Source organism: Lepidochelys olivacea (genome assembly GCF_965140295.1).
Source record: "Lepidochelys olivacea isolate rLepOli2 genome assembly, chromosome: 1".
In the NCBI taxonomy this organism is placed as follows: domain Eukaryota; kingdom Metazoa; phylum Chordata; order Testudines; family Cheloniidae; genus Lepidochelys; species Lepidochelys olivacea.
In genome coordinates, this window is record NC_140411.1 from 329,250,325 (window position 1) to 329,270,400 (window position 20,076).

General features: G+C 40.5%; 1 protein-coding gene across 1 annotated transcript in view; it reads left to right on the forward strand.

Moving 5' to 3' along the window:
- RELN (reelin) overlaps positions 1-20,076 on the forward strand; it is a 451,858-nt gene that overhangs the window by 259,351 nt on the left and 172,431 nt on the right. The window contains exon 11 of the mRNA XM_084611658.1: positions 15,746-15,891. Coding sequence (XP_084467784.1) covers positions 15,746-15,891 — 146 coding nt within the window. The remainder of the gene's footprint in view (positions 1-15,745; positions 15,892-20,076) is intronic.

Here is a 20,076-nt window from a genome sequence, read left to right on the forward strand (position 1 = left end):
CATAAGTAATATCACAGGGCATTGGAATTTCACTGCCAGGGCTGCCTCCTGAATGCCCGAGTATGCAACCTCCTACAGGAACAACTTTCTACTGAGGAAAAGGATGGGATGTTCTTCTCCTCTGAGTTCTGAGCCTGACATTGGATGCATTGGTTTGTAAGACAAACAGCTTTGTGAAGTCTAGATGGAATAGCACCAGTTCCTGGCTCAACTGGCTTTTCAGTGTTCTGAATGCCTCATCGCAGTTTATCATCCAATAGATCCTTTTGGGTGTAGAGTCTTTTATCAGATGTTAAGGGAGCAGCAAGGGTGATGAAGTTCGGGATGAATCGCCAATAGTACCCTGCTAATCCCAGGAACCAATGAACTTACTTCTCAGTGGAAAGGATGGAGCAGTCCACTAGGGCTTGGACTTTGTCCACTAGAGGGCATAACTATCACCCTCCAACTGCATACCCCAGGTAGGTGAATTCCCAGATGGCCAGTCGGCACTTGGCTGGGTTGGCTGTCAATCCTGCCTCTTTAAGAGATTGCAGTACTGCTGTCTGTGCTCATGCTGGAGGTGTCGCTGCCATTCACATGGCTACCCCTTCTGCTCTGGACTGGATAAGAGACCTTAAGACCTAACTGTAGTCGTGCTATTGCTTTCACTGCTCCACTATTGCCATACAAAAGAAGAAGAAGTAATACTGCTGTAAAGTGCCTTATGGTCAGCCCACCCTTCACTGTAGATGGCAATATCTTTGATATAGGGAGCTGCACGTAATCCAGGCAGCTGCAACATTCTATCCGTCAACCGCTGAAAGGTGGCCACAGCCCCATGGAGCCCAAAGAGCATCATCTTAAATTGATATAATCCAAATGGAGTGAAGAAGGCAGTCTTCTCGTTAGCCTCAGGCATCAAGGGGATCTGCCAATACCCCTTCATTAAGTTGGGGGTGGATATACACTTGTCCCAATGCAGTATCAGCAAATTTCATCACCGTACTGCATTCATTACTTTTCAACACTCTCTTTTAGATGGCTATCTGCAGTTCACAAAATCAGTCTTAATCAGTCCCAAAAATCAGGTCTTTGCAGCACTCCAGTATTTTCCATTTCAAATCATTCAGACCCTTGTCTGATATCCAAACTGCTGTGGCCATACAAATATCTCTGCCTGCCATTTTTATGCCCTCCCTCCACTTCCTGTCAATTAGCATTTTGTGTGGTTTGACATTAAAATCTTTCTTGAAGTCCACTACAGTCCATCAATGGCTTTCCCCCATCAAATTAACTGACACTTCTGAACATCAGTCAGATTTCCTGGATATTATTGTTTGTCAGAAACACTTTATTGCACAACTAATTCAGTCTATGTTGTGCATATAGAAAATGTAGGATGAGTGTTCTATTCCTCTCCAAAACTACTTGAAAAATTATACCATAAGGCTGACTAATTTCATAGGACAAAGGGAAAGAAACCCAAAGAGAAATGAGGGCATTTCACATATTTATTCTTTCTCACATACTCTCCCAACCTACAACACATCCTAAACAAAGCAGCTGCAATATGGCATGTTTTTCAAATAGATGAGCAGTTGCAAATCTACACGTTTGCATATCAATCTGACAAGTGCTTCACCATGTACTTGCTCCTTACAGCAGGCGACATTGGGAGAACAGAAAATCATCCATATTTCTTTCTGATAGAAAAGGAGAGATAAAGACAGGTATCCAGCCACTTAAAATCGCTCGGGTGCCAAAGTTGGGGACTCTATCAAACTCAGACACACTGTCTGGATCAAATAGGCTAATACTGTAAGAGATGTACTGCATACAATGGATTGTTTTAAAAATGTTTCTCAGTGTATTATCCACTTGACGATAGTGTGAGCACCCTGTTGTGGGATACTCTCCCGGTGTGCATGTCCCCTATTTTGTTAATTATGAAGCTTTGAACATACATTGCATGCTTTTCCAAATAGTTCTGCCATGTGTACAATGAAGATTGACTTCATTCACTCCAATCTAAATTTTTTAAAAATGTGCCAGTTCAAGGGGATCAAAGTTCGCCCTCAAAAAAATACCTTGGAAGTACATCTGTAAATCAGAATATCTTCCTTAATTGAGCAGGCATCTGCCGTGTATGACAAAGATATGCCAGCTGCTGTGCCACTTGTGGCGGTTTCATCAACTGACTGGCTAAACTCACGTCCTAGCCCCCCACCCATAGTGCTTTAGTGATTTGCACAATCCTAGATCTGGGATTTTTTCCACATCTTTTTCCTGAATGTGCATTGCTGGGTGTCAGCAAGCGGAGAAGTCATGCACGCAAACTCACAAGACACTGGCAAAAAGACTGGCTAAACTACTCCACAATAGCAAGTCCAGATCAGAATTCCAAATCTTCATTGAACCCCCAGTGAAGCAGTGTGAGTGACATAGTTTTGTCACAATGTGTTCTTTTTCACCACCAACATCCTGGCATTGACCTTTTTAATATATATTTTACCATTGTGAACTGATTGTGCTCTATTTATTTATTTCAAATGAACAACATTGTATATTTCCTTTGTAGTTTTTAAAAATGATATCAAACAGTAGGTTGAGGAATCAAGTCTCTGGTCTGTATTAACTGTGTTTGCTTGCAAGAAAAGAGTGAAAGGGACAATGCTGACTGAATCTACCTTTGTGCCTCCTGTATTCTCAACCCCCAGGAGAAATCAGAACAGCCCCAGGACTGCTCTAACTAAGGGCTTGTCTACACACAAATTAAGCCCTGGATGGGTGGCCAGGGGAGTCAGCGGGGGGAGGGGAAGCAGAGCCTAATGCCCCACGGCCAGGGGACAGGGCCCACGGACAGAGCCTGAAGCCATGCAGCCACAGCCTGGGCCTCGCTGCTTCACAGCCAGAGCCTTGTGCTGGAGACCAAAGCCCTGAGGCCAGAGACTACCACCTCAGGGATGAAGTCCAAAGCCTGAGCCCCACCACCCCTGGAAAGGTGGGGAACTCACTGGCTGCCTGCTTCTCCAGCGTTGTGCCCCAAGAGGGGGGCAGGGCCCAACCCCTGCTGATGGCCCCAGCAACCATCACCAATGTGGTGCATCCAGGAGCAACAGGGAGGGGAAGGGGTTCTACTTTGACCCCTTCCCAGTCACAGCCCAGGAGTCTGTGGCTGCAGGAAAACCCCCTGGTGGCCACATGCTGCCATGGTGGTCGCATTTGAGAAACACTGAGTTAGTCACTATAAACAACAAAGGATCTGGCCTTCCCAGTTCACTGTGTGATACAGCATAATATAAGCAATGTAAAGTAACACTGGTGAAATGTAAAAGAGATCAAACCACTGGGATTGATTCTCCTTTCACATCATTGAATGCTGTCTTCCATAAAGTTACTTCTGGTTTTTACCCGGGTAAGCAAGATCAGAATCAGGCTCACTACTGTAGAATAACACATTTGGAATACTAAAACATCAGTGGTTCTAACACATCTGCACACATACCGTTCAAATAACCATTCAAACCATTGCTGAAAATAGTTTTAATCCCAAGTTTGCAATGTATTAGTTGTACAGTCAATTTATACATGCATCATAAAATACTCCACATAAAGAATTAATGTTGCTTGATTCATAAAAAGGCGAATTGTTTCTAGTGCTACCATTTGAATGACAATCTGTAACAAGAAATGATGAGCAAAATCACACTTTATAAACTGCTTCTCATCACATTACAGAGCAAGTTTCAACCTATTGTTTTGCAAGGGGAAGGTGCACTGTAACCCTGCTTGCACCTGGTCTGCTTTCTTAGCCAAGTTTTCAGTTTTGTAACTTGCTGTAAATTATCTAAAAATCTAACATGTGGAAAATGTTAGAAACTCTATTTACCTAATGGGGAAATGTGTCCAATTCTATTATCATATTTCCTTTAGACATAGGAAGGACTTCAACCCAGAAGTCCTCATAGTCAAAATCATAGAACTGCTTAGTTCCGAATGATGGCAATTATACCTTTAAATATGTTAGCAGGGCAAGAAATTGTATGTGAATTAGAATTGTATTAACATCAGTTCAATCCACGTACCTGCTATCACATTTAAAATCTTGAAGTTCCAAATACCAACATAACTCACTCCCAGCAAGACACAATGTCTAATTTATGACTCTGCCAATAATGCAGCTTTAATTAATTTTCTTCATTCTATTTCTCTTTCCTCTGCTTCTAACATCTCATCTATTTGCACTGCCTAGATTTTAATTAAAAAGAAACCTCTCCTCTCCAAGGAGCAATCTGAAGTGGCAAAAAATAATCACTTAAAATATTACAGTCATTAAAAAATTGGCTGTGGTCAAAGTAATGCATTTTCAATTGGCCTACAAACAATATTTTAGTTTCCTTTTAAAGTGCATTTTGTATTTGAATTGTGTGCCACCAGCCAGCTTGGTTATTTGTAATGTTCTTCCAGCTGGGTGGGCCGAGTGACAACTCCTTAATGGAGGAAATTGATGACTCTGCTTATGGAAAGGTGAGGCATACTGGGCAGATTTCTTTCCATCTGCCACCAGCCCTTTGCAAGCTGGCATTGCCCAAATGCCCAGTATATTCAATCCACTGTAAGCAATGTTGCCAAAAAATTAATTGTGAGGCTTCAGCTGTTGGAAAGACTCGTCAGGGCCATTAGGCCCCAGAGAGATACTGCAAAGAGGTGCATCAGTGCTCATCTTTAATAGAAACCTAATTAAATGATGGTAAAGGTGACTGAGAATACTTTAAAAGCACAGAGGTGAAGCCACTAACATTTACATCTGAGTATGGGGATCAACCTCAAGAAGATGTTATCCACAAGTGAGGCCAAAAATCTGTTACACTGGGGAATGTAGCACTGATGTTTCTTTTTGATGCTTTCTGAATGGCAAAATTGTATCACTTAGTTACACTGTGTTCTGCCTTTCAAGCAAAAGAAATCCATACAATCAGGGAAACAGGATAATATTTGTTGATTCACAATTTTTGACATAAACAAATAGGAAAGAAGCCTGATTTTTATGAACCCCCCCCCAATTTTTAACCCAAATTTGTGTGTCTCTGTTCCCTTGCCAGTCTTGTAATGCATATTCCCACAGTTTTACTGGTATCTTATTTTATGAAAGTTTCATATGTCCCTGCAGACCTATGTAAACCAGAGTGTTACTGTGCCACACTTATAAAACTGAAATCAAATATTTTTATTTTGAGAGGCAGCACGGTCCAGTAACTTGGCCACTGGACTCAAAGTTAGAAGATCTGGGTTCTGTCCTCTGATCTGCTGTGTGACTTCTTTGTACTTGTTTCCCCTCTCACCCCTTGTCTATTTAGACCAGGGGTCTCAAACATGCTCATGCGCCCGTGGAGTTATTTCCTGCAGCCCACCATAGGCACCGACTCCGCCCGTAGCCAAGTTCCCCTCTTCCCTCCACACTCCCAGCGGACTGCGTCCCCGCTCCTCTGCCTACCTCCCAGCACTTCCACCACCAAACAGCTATTTGGCAGCACTTAGGACTTTCCAGGAGGGAGGGGGGAGGAGCGGGGACACCACATGCTCAGGGGAGGAGGCGGAGAAGAGGCAGGGCAGGGACAGGGATTTGGGGAAGGGGTTGGAATAGGGGCGGGGGGGTGGAGTTGGGGCAGGGACTTTGGGGAAGGGTTTGGAATGGGGGCAGGGAAGAGGTAGGAAGAGATAGGGTAGGAGTGGGGCCATATGTTTCAGACCCCTGTGATAGACTGTTAGTTAGGGGCACCGGGCACCATCCCCCATCACACAGGGATCTCTCTGTTAGGGGCTCTGGGCACCCCTAAGCACCCCCCATTGCCCAGGGGTCTCTTTTGGGACACTGGACAGTGTCTGTGATGAAGTGGAAATTTTCTGTAACACTTTTATAATTCCTAGGTGAGCCTCAGTTTCCCTCTCAACTTTGCACTGTGACCGGGGGGTGGAAAGTGTTACGCAGTGCAGGAGAGAGTCAGCGCCTATGGTGGGCCGCAGGAAAAGGCCCACAGGATGCGTGTTTGAGACCCCTGGTGTAGATCATCAACAGTGTTACTGACCACATAAGGAATAGTTACAGGTGTTTATATTTTATTAAAACACCTCTTCGCATTACAGTTTTTAAAAAGTTAATACATTGACTTTTAATAGCATACTATATTACTCTTCATTTTTTTCGTTTTTGACTATACTTTTGTATTGTTTTATGAAAAGTTTTCAGTGATGCAGCCCTCAGGCCAATGTACTAGTCCTCATGTGGCCCTCATAATGATTTGAGTTTGAGATCCCTGATTTAGACTGTAAACTCTTCAGGGCAGGAACTGTCTCTTACTATGTATTTTTACAGTGCCTAGCACAGTGGGGCCCAGATTTCAGCTGAGGCCTCTAGATATTTCTGTAATACAAATCATTAATAATGAGTACATTTTTCAAAAGTGCTTAAGTGATTTAGGAGCCTACATTACTTTTGAAAATTTTACCCAATACCTCTTTATGCAAATATGTATTGTCATATAGTGTAGCACTAGGGTTAGGAAGGACACAGTGATAGCAAAAATCTGGGAATATTTCTTAAGTTAGATTCTGAGCCTTGATCCAATCCATAAACAAAACAAAAACAATTATGAGAATAACCACATGTGTTTTTAGTCATTTGCCTCTGAAATCCAACAGATTAGAACAGTCCTAATTGAAACTTTTCTAACCTTCAGAAGATCAGTAGGTTTTCCTAGAGACATCTTCCTAAATTAGGTGAAAGACTGATATAATATCTAAAAGATTATATAATATCTAAAAACTGTAACTTATAGAGTAATGCAGGATTGATCAAACACAGACTCTTCTCAAAAGCTGGATTCTGAAACCATTCTGTGCTCTTTCCCATAGTCACTATCTTCAAATGATTATCTAATGTCCTCATATTGTGCTGTGGAAGATTTTTTTATTCCTGGATTTGAAACACCCATGGATAATTCAAGTTATAAGCTTTTAGAGGGATGCCTAGTCTATTGATAATATGCCAAAAAGTGGACCAGTGTTTGCTAGACAAACTGATAGTTGTATCCACTCCAAAAATGTGTTGTTCATTTAGATTTTAGCCATTGCATATTGCATTGCCATGTGATACAACATAACACAACTTAACATAATACCACAGCTGCAATTTAAAGGACTGATTTAATGGAGCAATTTATGTACAAAAAAAAATTCTCAGATAAAACCTAGGTTAAACTGGAGTCAATATTGAATACATGCCAGTAACTTTAGCACTAAAGCATTACAGGGATGTTCTAATTACCCTAAAAATCATGCATAAAAAACTCAGGAAATTCAGAGTTAAGGTTAAAACTGAAAAGGAATCCATACATGTTGAGGTATGAGAATGCACAGCTAAGACACCCAAGCAACCTTAATTTTGCCTTAATGGCATGCAATAGCCACACAGTTGCAGTCAGTATGAAATGGGTATTTTTAGTACCAGATTCGATTAAATTGATTTTTAAACATACATTCGATTTTTTTCATTTTTCATTTTCTTGTGGCTGCCATCTTCCCTGAGGACAGCATGGCTTCACTCTTACTGGCAACCACGGGAGGCAGAGGCCATTCTGAAATCCACCATGTCATAAATATAAAGGGAAGGGTAACCACCTTTCTGAAAACAGTGCTATAAAATTAAGGGTTAAGAAGCTAAGGTAACCTCGCTGGCACCTGACCCAAAATGACCAATGAGGGGACAAGACACTTTCAAATCTGGAGGGGGCGGGACAAAGCAGTCTGTCTGTCTGTGTGATGCTTTCCCGGGAACAGATCAGGAATGCAGCCTTACAACGCCTGTTTAATTAGTAAGTAATCTAGCTAGAAATGCGTTAAATTTCCTTTTGTTTAATGGCTGGTAAAATAAGATGTGCTGGAGGGAATGTATATTCCGGATTTTGTGTCTTTTTGTAACTTACGGTTTTGCCTAGAGGGATTCTCTATGTTTTGAATCTGATTACCCTGTAAGGTATTTACCATCCTGATTTTACAGAGGTGATTCTTTTACCTTTTCTTTAATTAAAATTTTTCTTTGAAGAACCTGATTGATTTTTCATTGTTCTTAAGATCCAAGGGTTTGAGTCTGTGTTCACCTGTACAAATTGGTGAGGTTGTTGTCAAGCCTTCCCCAGGAAAGGAGGTGTAGGGCTTGGGGGGATATTTTGGGGGAAGATGTCTCCAAGTGGGTTCTTTCCCTGTTCTTTGTTTAAAACGCTTGGTGGTGGCAGCATACTGTTCAAGGAAAAGGCAAATTTGTACATTGGGGAAGTTTTTAACCTAAGCTGGTAAGAATAAGCTTAGGGGATCTTTCATGCAGGTCCCCACATCTGTACCCCAGAGTTCAGAGTGGGGAAGGAACCTTGACACACCATTTTGCTAATGGCAGCCCTGTAGCCTCACTCTCATTGAGAACAATATGAGGTGGCCGCTATATTAAAAGAGGTGATGGAATTTTCTGTAGAAGAACATTAAATTGTCAGCCTCTGCTGAAGAAAAATTTTCAGTTGTGAAGAATAACAAAAATTACCATTAATCCTAAAACAAAGTTTTCAGAAGTAGCTTGAACATAACTTCAGTGAGTTTTAACTATATGGGAAGTTTTAACTATATGGGAATAATTATTCTATTATTAAGACAATTTAGAAGAAAACTATGGAATGACACAGGTTTTTAATTTCTTAAAGGATCCATTTTCTAAATTAATTTTAACTCATAAACTAAGCCATATACTTGTAAATTTTCAGAAAAATTGATTTTGTACTCAGAGGGAATGCTGTAATTTGGAGGGTGATATGGTGTATGCTTCATATGTGATTGAATCCCTGCTTTAAATGCAAAACTCAATGCAGCTTTAACTATGGAACTGCAATTGATGCTTCAATCACAACAGAGGGAAATACATTCATGTACTGATGTCATATGGTCTCTTGAATTATAAATATTATTTAGCAATTTAATCTAATGTTGCATACACATTCAAAAAAGTATAAATCAAGATATAACTGAGAACGTTGACTCTTAAATTGATCATTTAGATAAAAGATGTCCAGTATCTTAAATGCAAGGCCAAATTAACTTCTGTAAAAAGATAAAAGAAAAAGAAAAACTTTAAATGTAAATCAGAAATGAAGCACAAACTGAGGATGGTTATATAAGGAAAACAAATTTCACAGATAACATGGCAGGTCAGAGTAAGGCTCTTGAAGGCTGAGATCAAGACCAAAAATCTGTAAATCAATGGAGTTCCCATCTTTCTCTGAACAGAATGCTGAGCTGATTTTCAAAAGTGCTGATAAGCACCCACTGCTCCTGTTGTGACTAATAAGAACTATGGGTGTTTAGTGCCTTTAAAAATCAGGCCACTTACGTTTAGGTATCCCAGTATGGATTTCTAGGTACCCAACTTTAGACACTCAGGCAGGGATTTTAATGGCATAGGGGTACCTGGCTCCTTTAGACTCTGTTAAAAATCCAAGCCTCCGTTCTGAACATCTTTGCCACTCCCTTTCATGGGCTTTGCCTTTATTGGTAACTCACATAACAATAAACTCATAAACCTCAGTTTAAACTTTCTCTCCAGTGTAGCTGTGTCACAGGTAAAAAAGTTGACTACAGCCAAAGTTAACCTGAACAAAGGTCAATTTAACCTAATTAACACAAAATAAGTATGGAATACACACACATACACAACCCAAAACACAGACACAACAGAGCTTTATCTGAAAGTAAAAATATAGTTTTATAGACCTAATTAGATAAGTTATAGCTTTGTGTCCTGTTGAATTTTGCAAAGCTTCTGCACACAGCTGCAGTACATCACAATAAAAATTACTTTTTTTTTACTCTGTAGTCAAAATGACTATTTACTTATCCAGTCTACTTTAATGGAAACTCCGTCACACTTACCATAATATATATTACTGTAGACTGCAGAAGGACATACTACCCATTAAATGTTAATGTGGTTACATCTGTTTGAGGTAGATCTTAATTGCTGCCTTTCATCAAGTAAGTAATTACAAACGGTATAGTCAGCTATCAAATGAATGCTTGGTTGTAACTTGCCAACTGAGAACTATACTAGATCTATAAATGATGCTCCAGTGTCTATATGCAACTATGGTAGATAATTCTCTCCACTTTAAGTTCTGTCTGTTTAATAAAAGATAAAACAAGACCGAAACTTGAAAAGTTGGATCCTGCAGCCTAAGGATTAATTTTCATTCTGTATATTCATTTTCACTATTTCTGAGCATAAAAAAAGAATTTTGTGGCAGATTGAATGACAGATAAATGGCTAGCTTCCTCCCCATTCTGCAAATGGATATACTGAAAATCAAGTAACAAAATAAACAAATTAATTTTACTCTTAAGTCTCAAGTGAGCGATATATGCAAACATAAAAGGTACTAAAATAGATGAGCAAAATACATTTCATGTGTAGTTAATAACAATGTAGTACAAGGGATGCTTTTCAGAGAGGTATAAAATAGAAAACTGTGTTCAGATAATAGTTGCTATCAATACATACTTTGTGTCACAACCCAGTGGAAAAAAAAATTGTTCTTTCAGTTGTAGGTATATTGGGTTGTCTCATATTTAATGTGTCATGGTATTTTCTTGACTGGTTCAAGCTTTATTGTATATTTGTGGTAGAATTCTTGTTATTTCTAGAGTAAACATAGCTCCTGGCTTATCAGCATTTCTAAATCTCATAATTGCTTTGACCTCTATTTGGGACTAAATATATTCACAGAAGTTTACTTATTTCAGCTGCTGAAATTCTCTTTATATCTTTATACCATGTTTCATTCTCTAAGTGAAGTTTAGTAGTTCTTATTTTGCACTGAATCTGACTGTCATTCCAACATAAATATAGCAACAATCTGCATGCCCTTAGACCAAAAAGTCAATGGGCTAAATTCAGACATGGTTACTTCTCTAGTAATGAAAGCTGCAGGTACTCCACACCTCTGAATATTGGGTCTCCTATTTACAAGCCTAAATAGGAACTAAACTGCCTAACTTTAGGTACCCAAGTTTGAAAATCATTGGCAAACTCGCTTCAATTTTAATTTGCTCTCATAGTATTAAATTGACGATGAGCTCTGGAATGCTACCAAGCATCATCATTTTTACTTTGTTCTTATGAAATTATGAAAAGAAATATTGTGCAGTTTTCCATTGCTTTCCATAGCCTATATCTTATATAAGTTATGGAATTACCCTGACACTACCTTGACCTTTTTTCTTTCTTATTAGTTTAGTTGGGCATCATACTCATCCCCCTTTACAGACAGTCACCAGTTATGAGGGGTTTGAGTTAGAGCAGCCAGCATAGATTATACTGAAAAGGTCAATGTGACTTCGCATCCAGCAATAATTCCCAGAGTATGAAATCTCATTATTGTATCTCATTCTTATGAATTGTGATAGTAATGGAAAATTATTCTAATTAACCAATTCTTGTTTCATCCTTCCGTTTTTAATATACCCAAGGCTCTCTTGAAAAGTGTTTTAATCTAATTATTTTAATAACAGAAATTGTATGCTACTAAGTTCCTTGATCAACTTTCTCACATTTTGAAAGTTTACCCCCTTTCATCCGGTCACTAGAAATGGGGAAATTTTAGCCACCAGCAAAACTGGGATTTCAGAAAGAAGAAAAGATATATGGTTTTCTTCTGAATTTTTAAGCCAGATGAAAAGCATCTTTCACAGACCAAGAGTATTTGTAGAAAGGGATTAAAAAGATTGGAGAAAGGATGTTCTTTCAGACTGGATTCAGGAGATCTGTGTTCAGTTCATAGCTCTGCAGCCAATTTCATGTGTCAGCTTGAGCAACTAAATTAATCTCTCTGTGCCTCAGTTCCCATCTGGGAATAATAATGTTTCCTTTTTCTCCTCACCCTTTCCTCCCCCCAGTCTCTTTAGACTGCAAGCTCTTCAGGGCAGAGATTGCTTCCTGCTTTGCGTTTATACAGAGTTCAGCCCAGAGGGCCCCCATCTTGGTTCAGCTTCTGTGTGTTACTCTAATATAAATTAATAATAATAGAATCTCAGCAACATGGTGCCGACAGAAAATGATATGTTTGAATTAAACATATGTAATAGTTTTTCATTTATAAATGTCAAAAGTCCAAACGTTATTATGTTATCTAAATCTAATTTATTTATTTAATATCATTTATATGACTAATAATAACAAACCGCAACACTACATTGGCAAATATTCAGGCAAAGAAGATCTGGCATTTGTTTCAAGACATATCTCTGAACCTCTAAACGGGCAAAACATCCACCCTAGACTGAATATACTACTAAGTTATTTGAATAGAGAGGGAAGAGCATCTTTGCCAGCAGGCTGGCTAACCTAGTGAGGAGGGCTTTAAACTAGGTTCACCGGGGGAAGGAGACCAAAGCCCTGAGGTAAGTGGGAAAGCGGGATACCGGGAGGAAGCACAGGCAGGAATGTCTGTGAGGGGAGGGCTCCTGCCTCATACTGGCAATGAGGGGCGATCAACAGGTTATCTCAAGTGCTTATATACAAATGCACAAAGCCTTGGAAACAAGCAGGGAGAACTGGAGGTCCTGGTGATGTCAAGGAACTATGACGTGATCGGAATAACAGAGACTTGGTGGGATAACTCACATGACTGGAGTACTGTCATGGATGGTTATAAACTGTTCAGGAAGGACAGGCAGGGCAGAAAAGGTGGGGGAGTAGCACTGTATGTAAGGGAGCAGTATGACTGCTCAGAGCTCCGGTACAAAACTGCAGAAAAACCTGAGTGTCTCTGGATTAAGTTTAGAAGTGTGTGCAACAAGAGTGATGTAGTGGTGGGAGTCTGCTATAGACCACCGGACCAGGGGGATGAGGTGGATGAGGCTTTCTTCCGGCAGCTCACGGAAGCTACTAGATCGCATGCCCTGATTCTCATGGGTGACTTTAATTTTCCTGATATCTGCTGGGAGAGCAATACAGCGGTGCATAGACAATCCAGGAAGTTTTTGGAAAGCGTAGGGGACAATTTCCTGGCGCAAGTGCTAGAGGAGCCAACTAGGGGGGGCGCTTTTATTGACCTGCTGCTCACAAACCGGGTAGAATTCGTGGGGGAAGCAAAAGTGGATGGGAATCTGGGAGGCAGTGACCATGAGTTGGTTGAGTTCAGGATCCTGACACAGGGAAGAAAGGTAAGCAGCAGGATACGGACCCTGGACTTCAGGAAAGCAGACTTCGACTCCCTCAGGGAACGGATGGCCAGGATCCCCTGGGGGACTAACTTGAAGGGGAAAGGAGTCCAGGAGAGCTGGCTGTATTTCAAGGAATCCCTGTTGAGGTTACAGGGACAAACCATCCCGATGAGTCGAAAGAATAGTAAATATGGCAGGCGACCAGCTTGGCTTAATGGTGAAATCCTAGCGGATCTTAAACATAAAAAAGAAGCTTACAAGAAGTGGAAGGTTGGACATATGACCAGGGAAGAGTATAAAAATATCGCTCGGGCATGTAGGAATGTTATCAGGAGGGCCAAATCGCACCTGGAGCTGCAGCTAGCCAGAGATGTCAAGAGTAACAAGAAGGGTTTCTTCAGGTATGTTGGCAACAAGAAGAAAGCCAAGGAATGTGTGGGCCCCTTACTGAATGAGGGAGGCAACCTAGTGACAGAGGATGTGGAAAAAGCTAATGTACTCAATGCTTTTTTTGCCTCTGTTTTCACTAACAAGGTCAGCTCCCAGACTGCTGCGCTGGGCATCACAAAATGCGGAAGAGATGGCCAGCCGTCTGTGGAGATAGAGGCGGTTAGGGACTATTTAGAAAAGCTGGATGTGCACAAGTCCATGGGGCCGGACGAGTTGCATCCGAGAGTGCTGAAGGAATTGGCGGCTGTGATTGCAGAGCCACTGGCCATTATCTTTAAAAACTCGTGGCGAACCGGGGAAGTCCCGGATGACTGGAAAAAGGCTAATGTAGTGCCAATCTTTAAAAAAGGGAAGAAGGAAGATCCTGGGAACTACAGGCCAGTCAGCCTCACCTCAGTCCCTGGAAAAATCATGGAGCAGGTCCTCAAAGAATCAATCCTGAAGCACTTGCATGAGAGGAAAGTGATCAGGAACAGCCAGCATGGATTCACCAAGAGAAGGTCATGCCTGACTAATCTAATCGCCTTTTATGATGAGATTACTGGTTCTGTGGATGAAGGGAAAGCAGTGGATGTATTGTTTCTTGACTTTAGCAAAGCTTTTGACACGGTCTCCCATAGTATTCTTGTCAGCAAGTTAAGGAAGTATGGGCTGGATGAATGCACTATAAGGTGGGTAGAAAGCTGGCTAGATTGTCGGGCTCAACGGGTAGTGATCAATGGCTCCATGTCTAGTTGGCAGCCGGTATCAAGTGGAGTGCCCCAAGGGTCGGTCCTGGGGCCGGTTTTATTCAATATCTTCATAAATGATCTGGAGGATGGTGTGGATTGCACTCTCAGCAAATTTGCGGATGATACTAAACTGGGAGGAGTGGTAGATACGCTGGAGGGGAGGGATAGGATACAGAAGGACCTAAACCAATTGGAAGATTGGGCCAAAAGGAATCTGATGAGGTTCAATAAGGATAAGTGCAGGGTCCTGCACTTAGGACGGAAGAACCCAATGCACAGCTACAGACTAGGGACCGAATGGCTAGGCAGCAGTTCTGTGGAAAAGGACCTAGGGGTGACAGTGGACGAGAAGCTGGATATGAGTCAGCAGTGTGCCCTTGTTGCCAAGAAGGCCAATGGCATTTTGGGATGTATAAGTAGGGGCATAGCGAGCAGATCGAGGGACGTGATCGTTCCCCTCTATTCGACATTGGTGAGGCCTCATCTGGAGTACTGTGTCCAGTTTTGGGCCCCACACTTCAAGAAGGATGTGGATAAATTGGAGAGAGTCCAGCGAAGGGCAACAAAAATGATTAGGGGACTGGAACACATGAGTTATGAGGAGAGGCTGAGGGAGCTGGGATTGTTTAGCCTGCAGAAGAGAAGAATGAGGGGGGATTTGATAGCTGCTTTCAGCTACCTGAAAGGGGGTTCCAAAGAGGATGGCTCTAGACTGTTCTCAATGGTAGCAGATGACAGAACGAGGAGTAATGGTCTCAAGTTGCAGGGGGGGAGGTTTAGATTGGATATTAGGAAAAACTTTTTCACTAGGAGGGTGGTGAAACACTGGAATGCGTTACCTAGGGAGGTGGTAGAATCTCCTTCCTTAGAGGTTTTTAAGGTCAGGCTTGACAAAGCCCTGGCTGGGATGATTTAACTGGGAATTGGTCCTGCTTTGAGCAGGGGGTTGGACTAGATGACCTTCTGGGGTCCCTTCCAACCCTGATATTCTATGATTCTATGAATATATGAATGTGATTTTTGGTCTGAGCTAGATGCAATGTAATGCTTTAAAATTGTTATTGTTATGAAAACAAAGTTATACACTTTACAGAGGTCTGAAATTGAAGACAATAGAAAATATGATATTGAGAGGCAGTAATAACTGGGAGTTGTTCAAGAAAGATAAAGAAGAATGAACAAACTATTTTTTGTTCTGTTTCAGGTGTCAATGCTAAATAATTTAATGACTTTTTCTGAGCTCTGATTGTACGTGAGCAAGACAGCTGCCATTAAAAACAAAAACCATTTAACAACCACCTCTTGCATGTTCCTTTTATCTATAGCATAGCTGTCAATCAGATGGAAACTCCATTTATTTCCATGGAACTGAAGGCAGTGAGTTCAATTTTGCCACAACCCGAGATGTGGATCTTTCCACTGAGGATACCCAGGAGCAGTGGGCAGAAGAGTTTGAGAGCCAGCCTAAAGGGTGAGTTATTGTTACCTCCAGTGCTATAAGTGTGCATGCAACATTACTCCAGGAGATAAGGAAACTTCAACTGAGAATTGCATTTGCTCTCTGCAGTGTATTTGTAGCATGTCTGTTGCTAAAATAAAAAGCAGTAAAAAAATGTTGGTAATTATAGGTTTTAGAGATGAAGAAGTCAAAGAGAGTCAGTAGGTCCTGTCTGATTCCAGACTATTTTGTCTCTAGATAGCTAAATATACAAAAGTTGTGCGCATGAACTTCATAGTGTTACATTAGAAACTTTCTGTGTTGCAATGTTTTCCACTTCTGCCACATATTAGCATTAAAAATACACAGTTGGACAAAATCAAATTCTTTGAAAAGCTCAAACTTTCCCTGGAACAAAACATAATCTTGCTACTGTCAGTGCTGGAGAAAATGGGGGACCATGGGGGACCTGAGCTATACTCTGGCTGCTCTAGCACAAACCAGTCCTAAATCTTGGGGAAATAGGGAAAATCACTTGTGCATGGGAGGATGCAGAGGTGTTATAGAGCAACTGTCACCCCTCCTCTTCACTGCAAGCATAGGAGGCTGGCCAGGACTTTGCCCTGCCCTAGCAAATCCTGGCAACTGTTATGTTTCCTTGTAGCTGTTGGTAGTTAGTGGAGGTTACAGCAGCTCCGGGTTTAGGGAGATTAACCTGGTGAAGAGCAGTTCCTGGACTGGGGGAATGGAAAGGGTACTTCTGTACCTCTCCTAAGCTGCACTTAAGGTTCTATGGCCATAAATGAGAATCTGGCCCAGTATTTTTACTTTAAATATACAGCTAGTGAATGAGTGAATGTTTGGACTTCAAACAGGATCCACAGGGCCTTATCCAGTGCCCACAAAGTCAACAGGAGTCTTTTCATTGATAACAATGGGCTTTGGATCAAGCCCTTGGTTTTGTAAAGAGTGTAGAGTAGTGGTTACAAATGGGGAATTGGAAGCTTGACATACACAGTCAGATTTTCAAATTTTGGCATGGATCCTTACATACAAGTGTACACAACCAAGTTATACATGAAATATCATAAGTCCAAAATGTTCAGAAGATATTTAAAATCAGGCATCCAAATCCATTTTTGGGTAGTTGTCATAAATGAATGGCCTGATTTACAGTATTGAGCACCCAGAGATCCCATTGACTTCCCAGCCATTAAAATCAACCATTTATTTATGGTTAATGTCAAAGACTTTGGGAGCCTGACTTTAGACCCATTTCTTTGAACTTTTTGGCCTGTGTGCATGAGCATGTTGGGCATGTATATACATAAATAGCTCATGTGTATATGTGCACTGGGTATTTCTGTGCATAACAAGCACATGCAGTTATTTGCATACACTTGCACATGCCTGCATTTGAAAATAGGTGCCATAATATTTAATGGTAGCAACTGGCCTAAGAGCTTCTTCACAGTACTCCCAGCAAAACTGCATCGTAATTTAGCCCCAGGTTGGGGGAAATTTAGCTTAAGTAGCTATAGGAAAGAATGGTTTTACATTGTACAGAATATAAAAATAAAAGAAGCTTAGATAGACAAAAAGATTCATCTTGACTTATCCTGCTTGTGCCTCAATAAATATAACACGCTGTGGTTTTTCTGTCCCAAGTATCTACTATTTTTCTTTTTTGATGAGCAGCTTTATCTTAGTATCTTTATGCTTTCTGTTCCCACATTCTATTAAGTCACTATGAGAAGAAGAATACTTAGCTCCTATGTAGCATTTTTCATCAAATGAGCTCAAAGTGCTTTACAAAGCAAAGTAAGTATCGCATTATCTCCATTGTACAGATAGGGAAACTGAGACATAGTAAAACCAGTTATCTTACATAAGCTTACACATCAAACAGCCACTATTAATGAAGGACATGAGTACAACATAATCAGGTGTCCTAATCCAGTTCTTCTCCAGGCTTCTCTTCATGACAACAACCATTATAATTAATAATAATTAATAATGAATAATAAATGTCATTATAGATAGTAAAAAGAGAACAGTCAGATCATAAGCAAGCATTATGCTCCTCTGTTCATGTAGATAATTTTTATGTGCTCTCTGATTATACAAGCCTAGGGGTATGTTACAAATCAATATCTTACAAGCAGTGACAATTAAGTGGTATCTTTGATTTACCATAGTTTTTTCCAGTTCTTGGCAGGTAGCTTAGGCCACTGTGGTAAATGTTAACACCATTGTGGCTCTCTTCACTTCAGCTCTGTGTTGTATCTCCCTCTCTATGTGTCTCATATAACTTGAATCCATTTACTGAGCATTTGTCCTGCTGGTAGAGCGTCCCCAAATGCATTTTCTTAATAATGAACATCAATTTCCCAACATCTGGCCATTTTTTCAACCTATTCAAATCGTTCTGTAATCTCGCTAAATCCTGGGTTCACCCCTTCCTTCCTTTTTATTATTTGCAAAAGTGGACACCATGCAGCCATTGTCAATAGCACTTTGCAGAGTGAAGCTATGAAGCGGGACAAAGGAGATAAATTCTGGGTTAAAAGCAAAATAAAACAGAACAACAACAAATTGGATGCGTTTAGTAAAATGAATTTTTCTGTTTAAAAACAGTGAGGATTATATTAGTTACTGCAGCCCCAGGGCAGCTGTAAAACATAGACTGATAATTTATGTCATTTCTTCTGAACACTGGTTTCAACTTCTAAAACACAGAATTTCATTAGCAGCTACAAAATCACATGCTGCTTACGCTGTGTCTGAGATAAAGATCACTGTGTAAGAAATACATGCAAATGTTATGTGAACTCTTGAGCTTACTTTTGAGTTTAGGCAAAAAAAAATCATTGTAAACTTATTCCCAGTCTAAATAACTCACTCTGGTCTTGTCTTGTGCTCTTTGCTGTTATCCTTTTCATTTCAGAAAATGTTTTATACAACAACAAAACATGAGTATGTGTGGGAAGGGTTGCTAAGTGAACCATGTGTCCGATGCCCTTTTAGCCTTTATTTTCTTCTTCTTTCAGAGAACAGGAAAATGGTGGCTGGTAGTGCACATCTGTTTTTTTCAGTAGATAGGGTACCTAGTAAGCCATATTCTTAGCTGGTGTAAATCAGCATAAGTCTATTTAAGTCAATTGTTCTGATATGGATGCCATCCTAAGTAGGAAAAGAGCCTAATTTTCAAACATATTTAGAAATGACATACAATAAAAAAATAGGGAGTACAAATCTAGAAATAAAATGCTGTTCACTATGTGCTAGTTTATGACTACACAATTGCTCTGAGCCAGGGACCATCGGTCTTGAGCTCTTATCTACAAGGCTCTTAGGAGCCAGTAAGCGCCAACCTGCCCCCAAGCACCAGAACAAGAAGTTCAGCTCCAACAAAGGATTCCAGTCCTGGGATCTGACTGGTGGCACTCTGGTGGTCCTGATTGGGTCTCTGCTGCCAGTGAATATAAGATTTAGCAGTTTGTGTCTTGTAATAAACACAAGCAGCAAAATAAGAGTTTTGATCTTAAATTAGCAGACTTAGTTTAGGGGCTTTCTGGTATATGTAACCATGGAGCAATGGCATTCACGTGTCAAAACTATTGGGAAATGTATTGAGGCAAATAGCTTACGCTAGCAGTTGGACCACTAATTATGGTCCCCTGAAATAGCAAACATGGGCAAAAGGCTGAGACCTAATCAATATGGTTCTAGATGTGTGGGAATGTAAGGGAAAAGGGTTATAAAAGATTGCCTGACCAACCCCGACTTGGGTTATCGGGATGACAGGAGCGTGGAAATCTTATTGTCATTGCCATTTACAGTGCTTCTCTATTTCCTGCTCTTTCCATCTTCACTTCTGATGGTCTCCCTAAAATTGTATGTGCAGTTCTGAAGGCCATTTTGCTATATTTATATTGCTTTTCTATGGTTGCAGTTATATTTGTTCGTATGTGGGTACTCAATGAAGTCCTCATGTCTCTATAAATGTGACTCACCAATCTGATTCCCTATAAAAAATTCCAAGTAGCGGTCTAAGTAAAACAAAAACAAAAACCCTGATGTTAATGACTTGTGAATTTTGCACCCTAAATACCATTTAAATATTATGATTTTCCTTAGTGCTGCTACTTTGGAAGAATGTGTCTTTTGATTCCTTAAAAATACTTTAGTTAAAAATTCATTCAAAGTGTCTGAAGT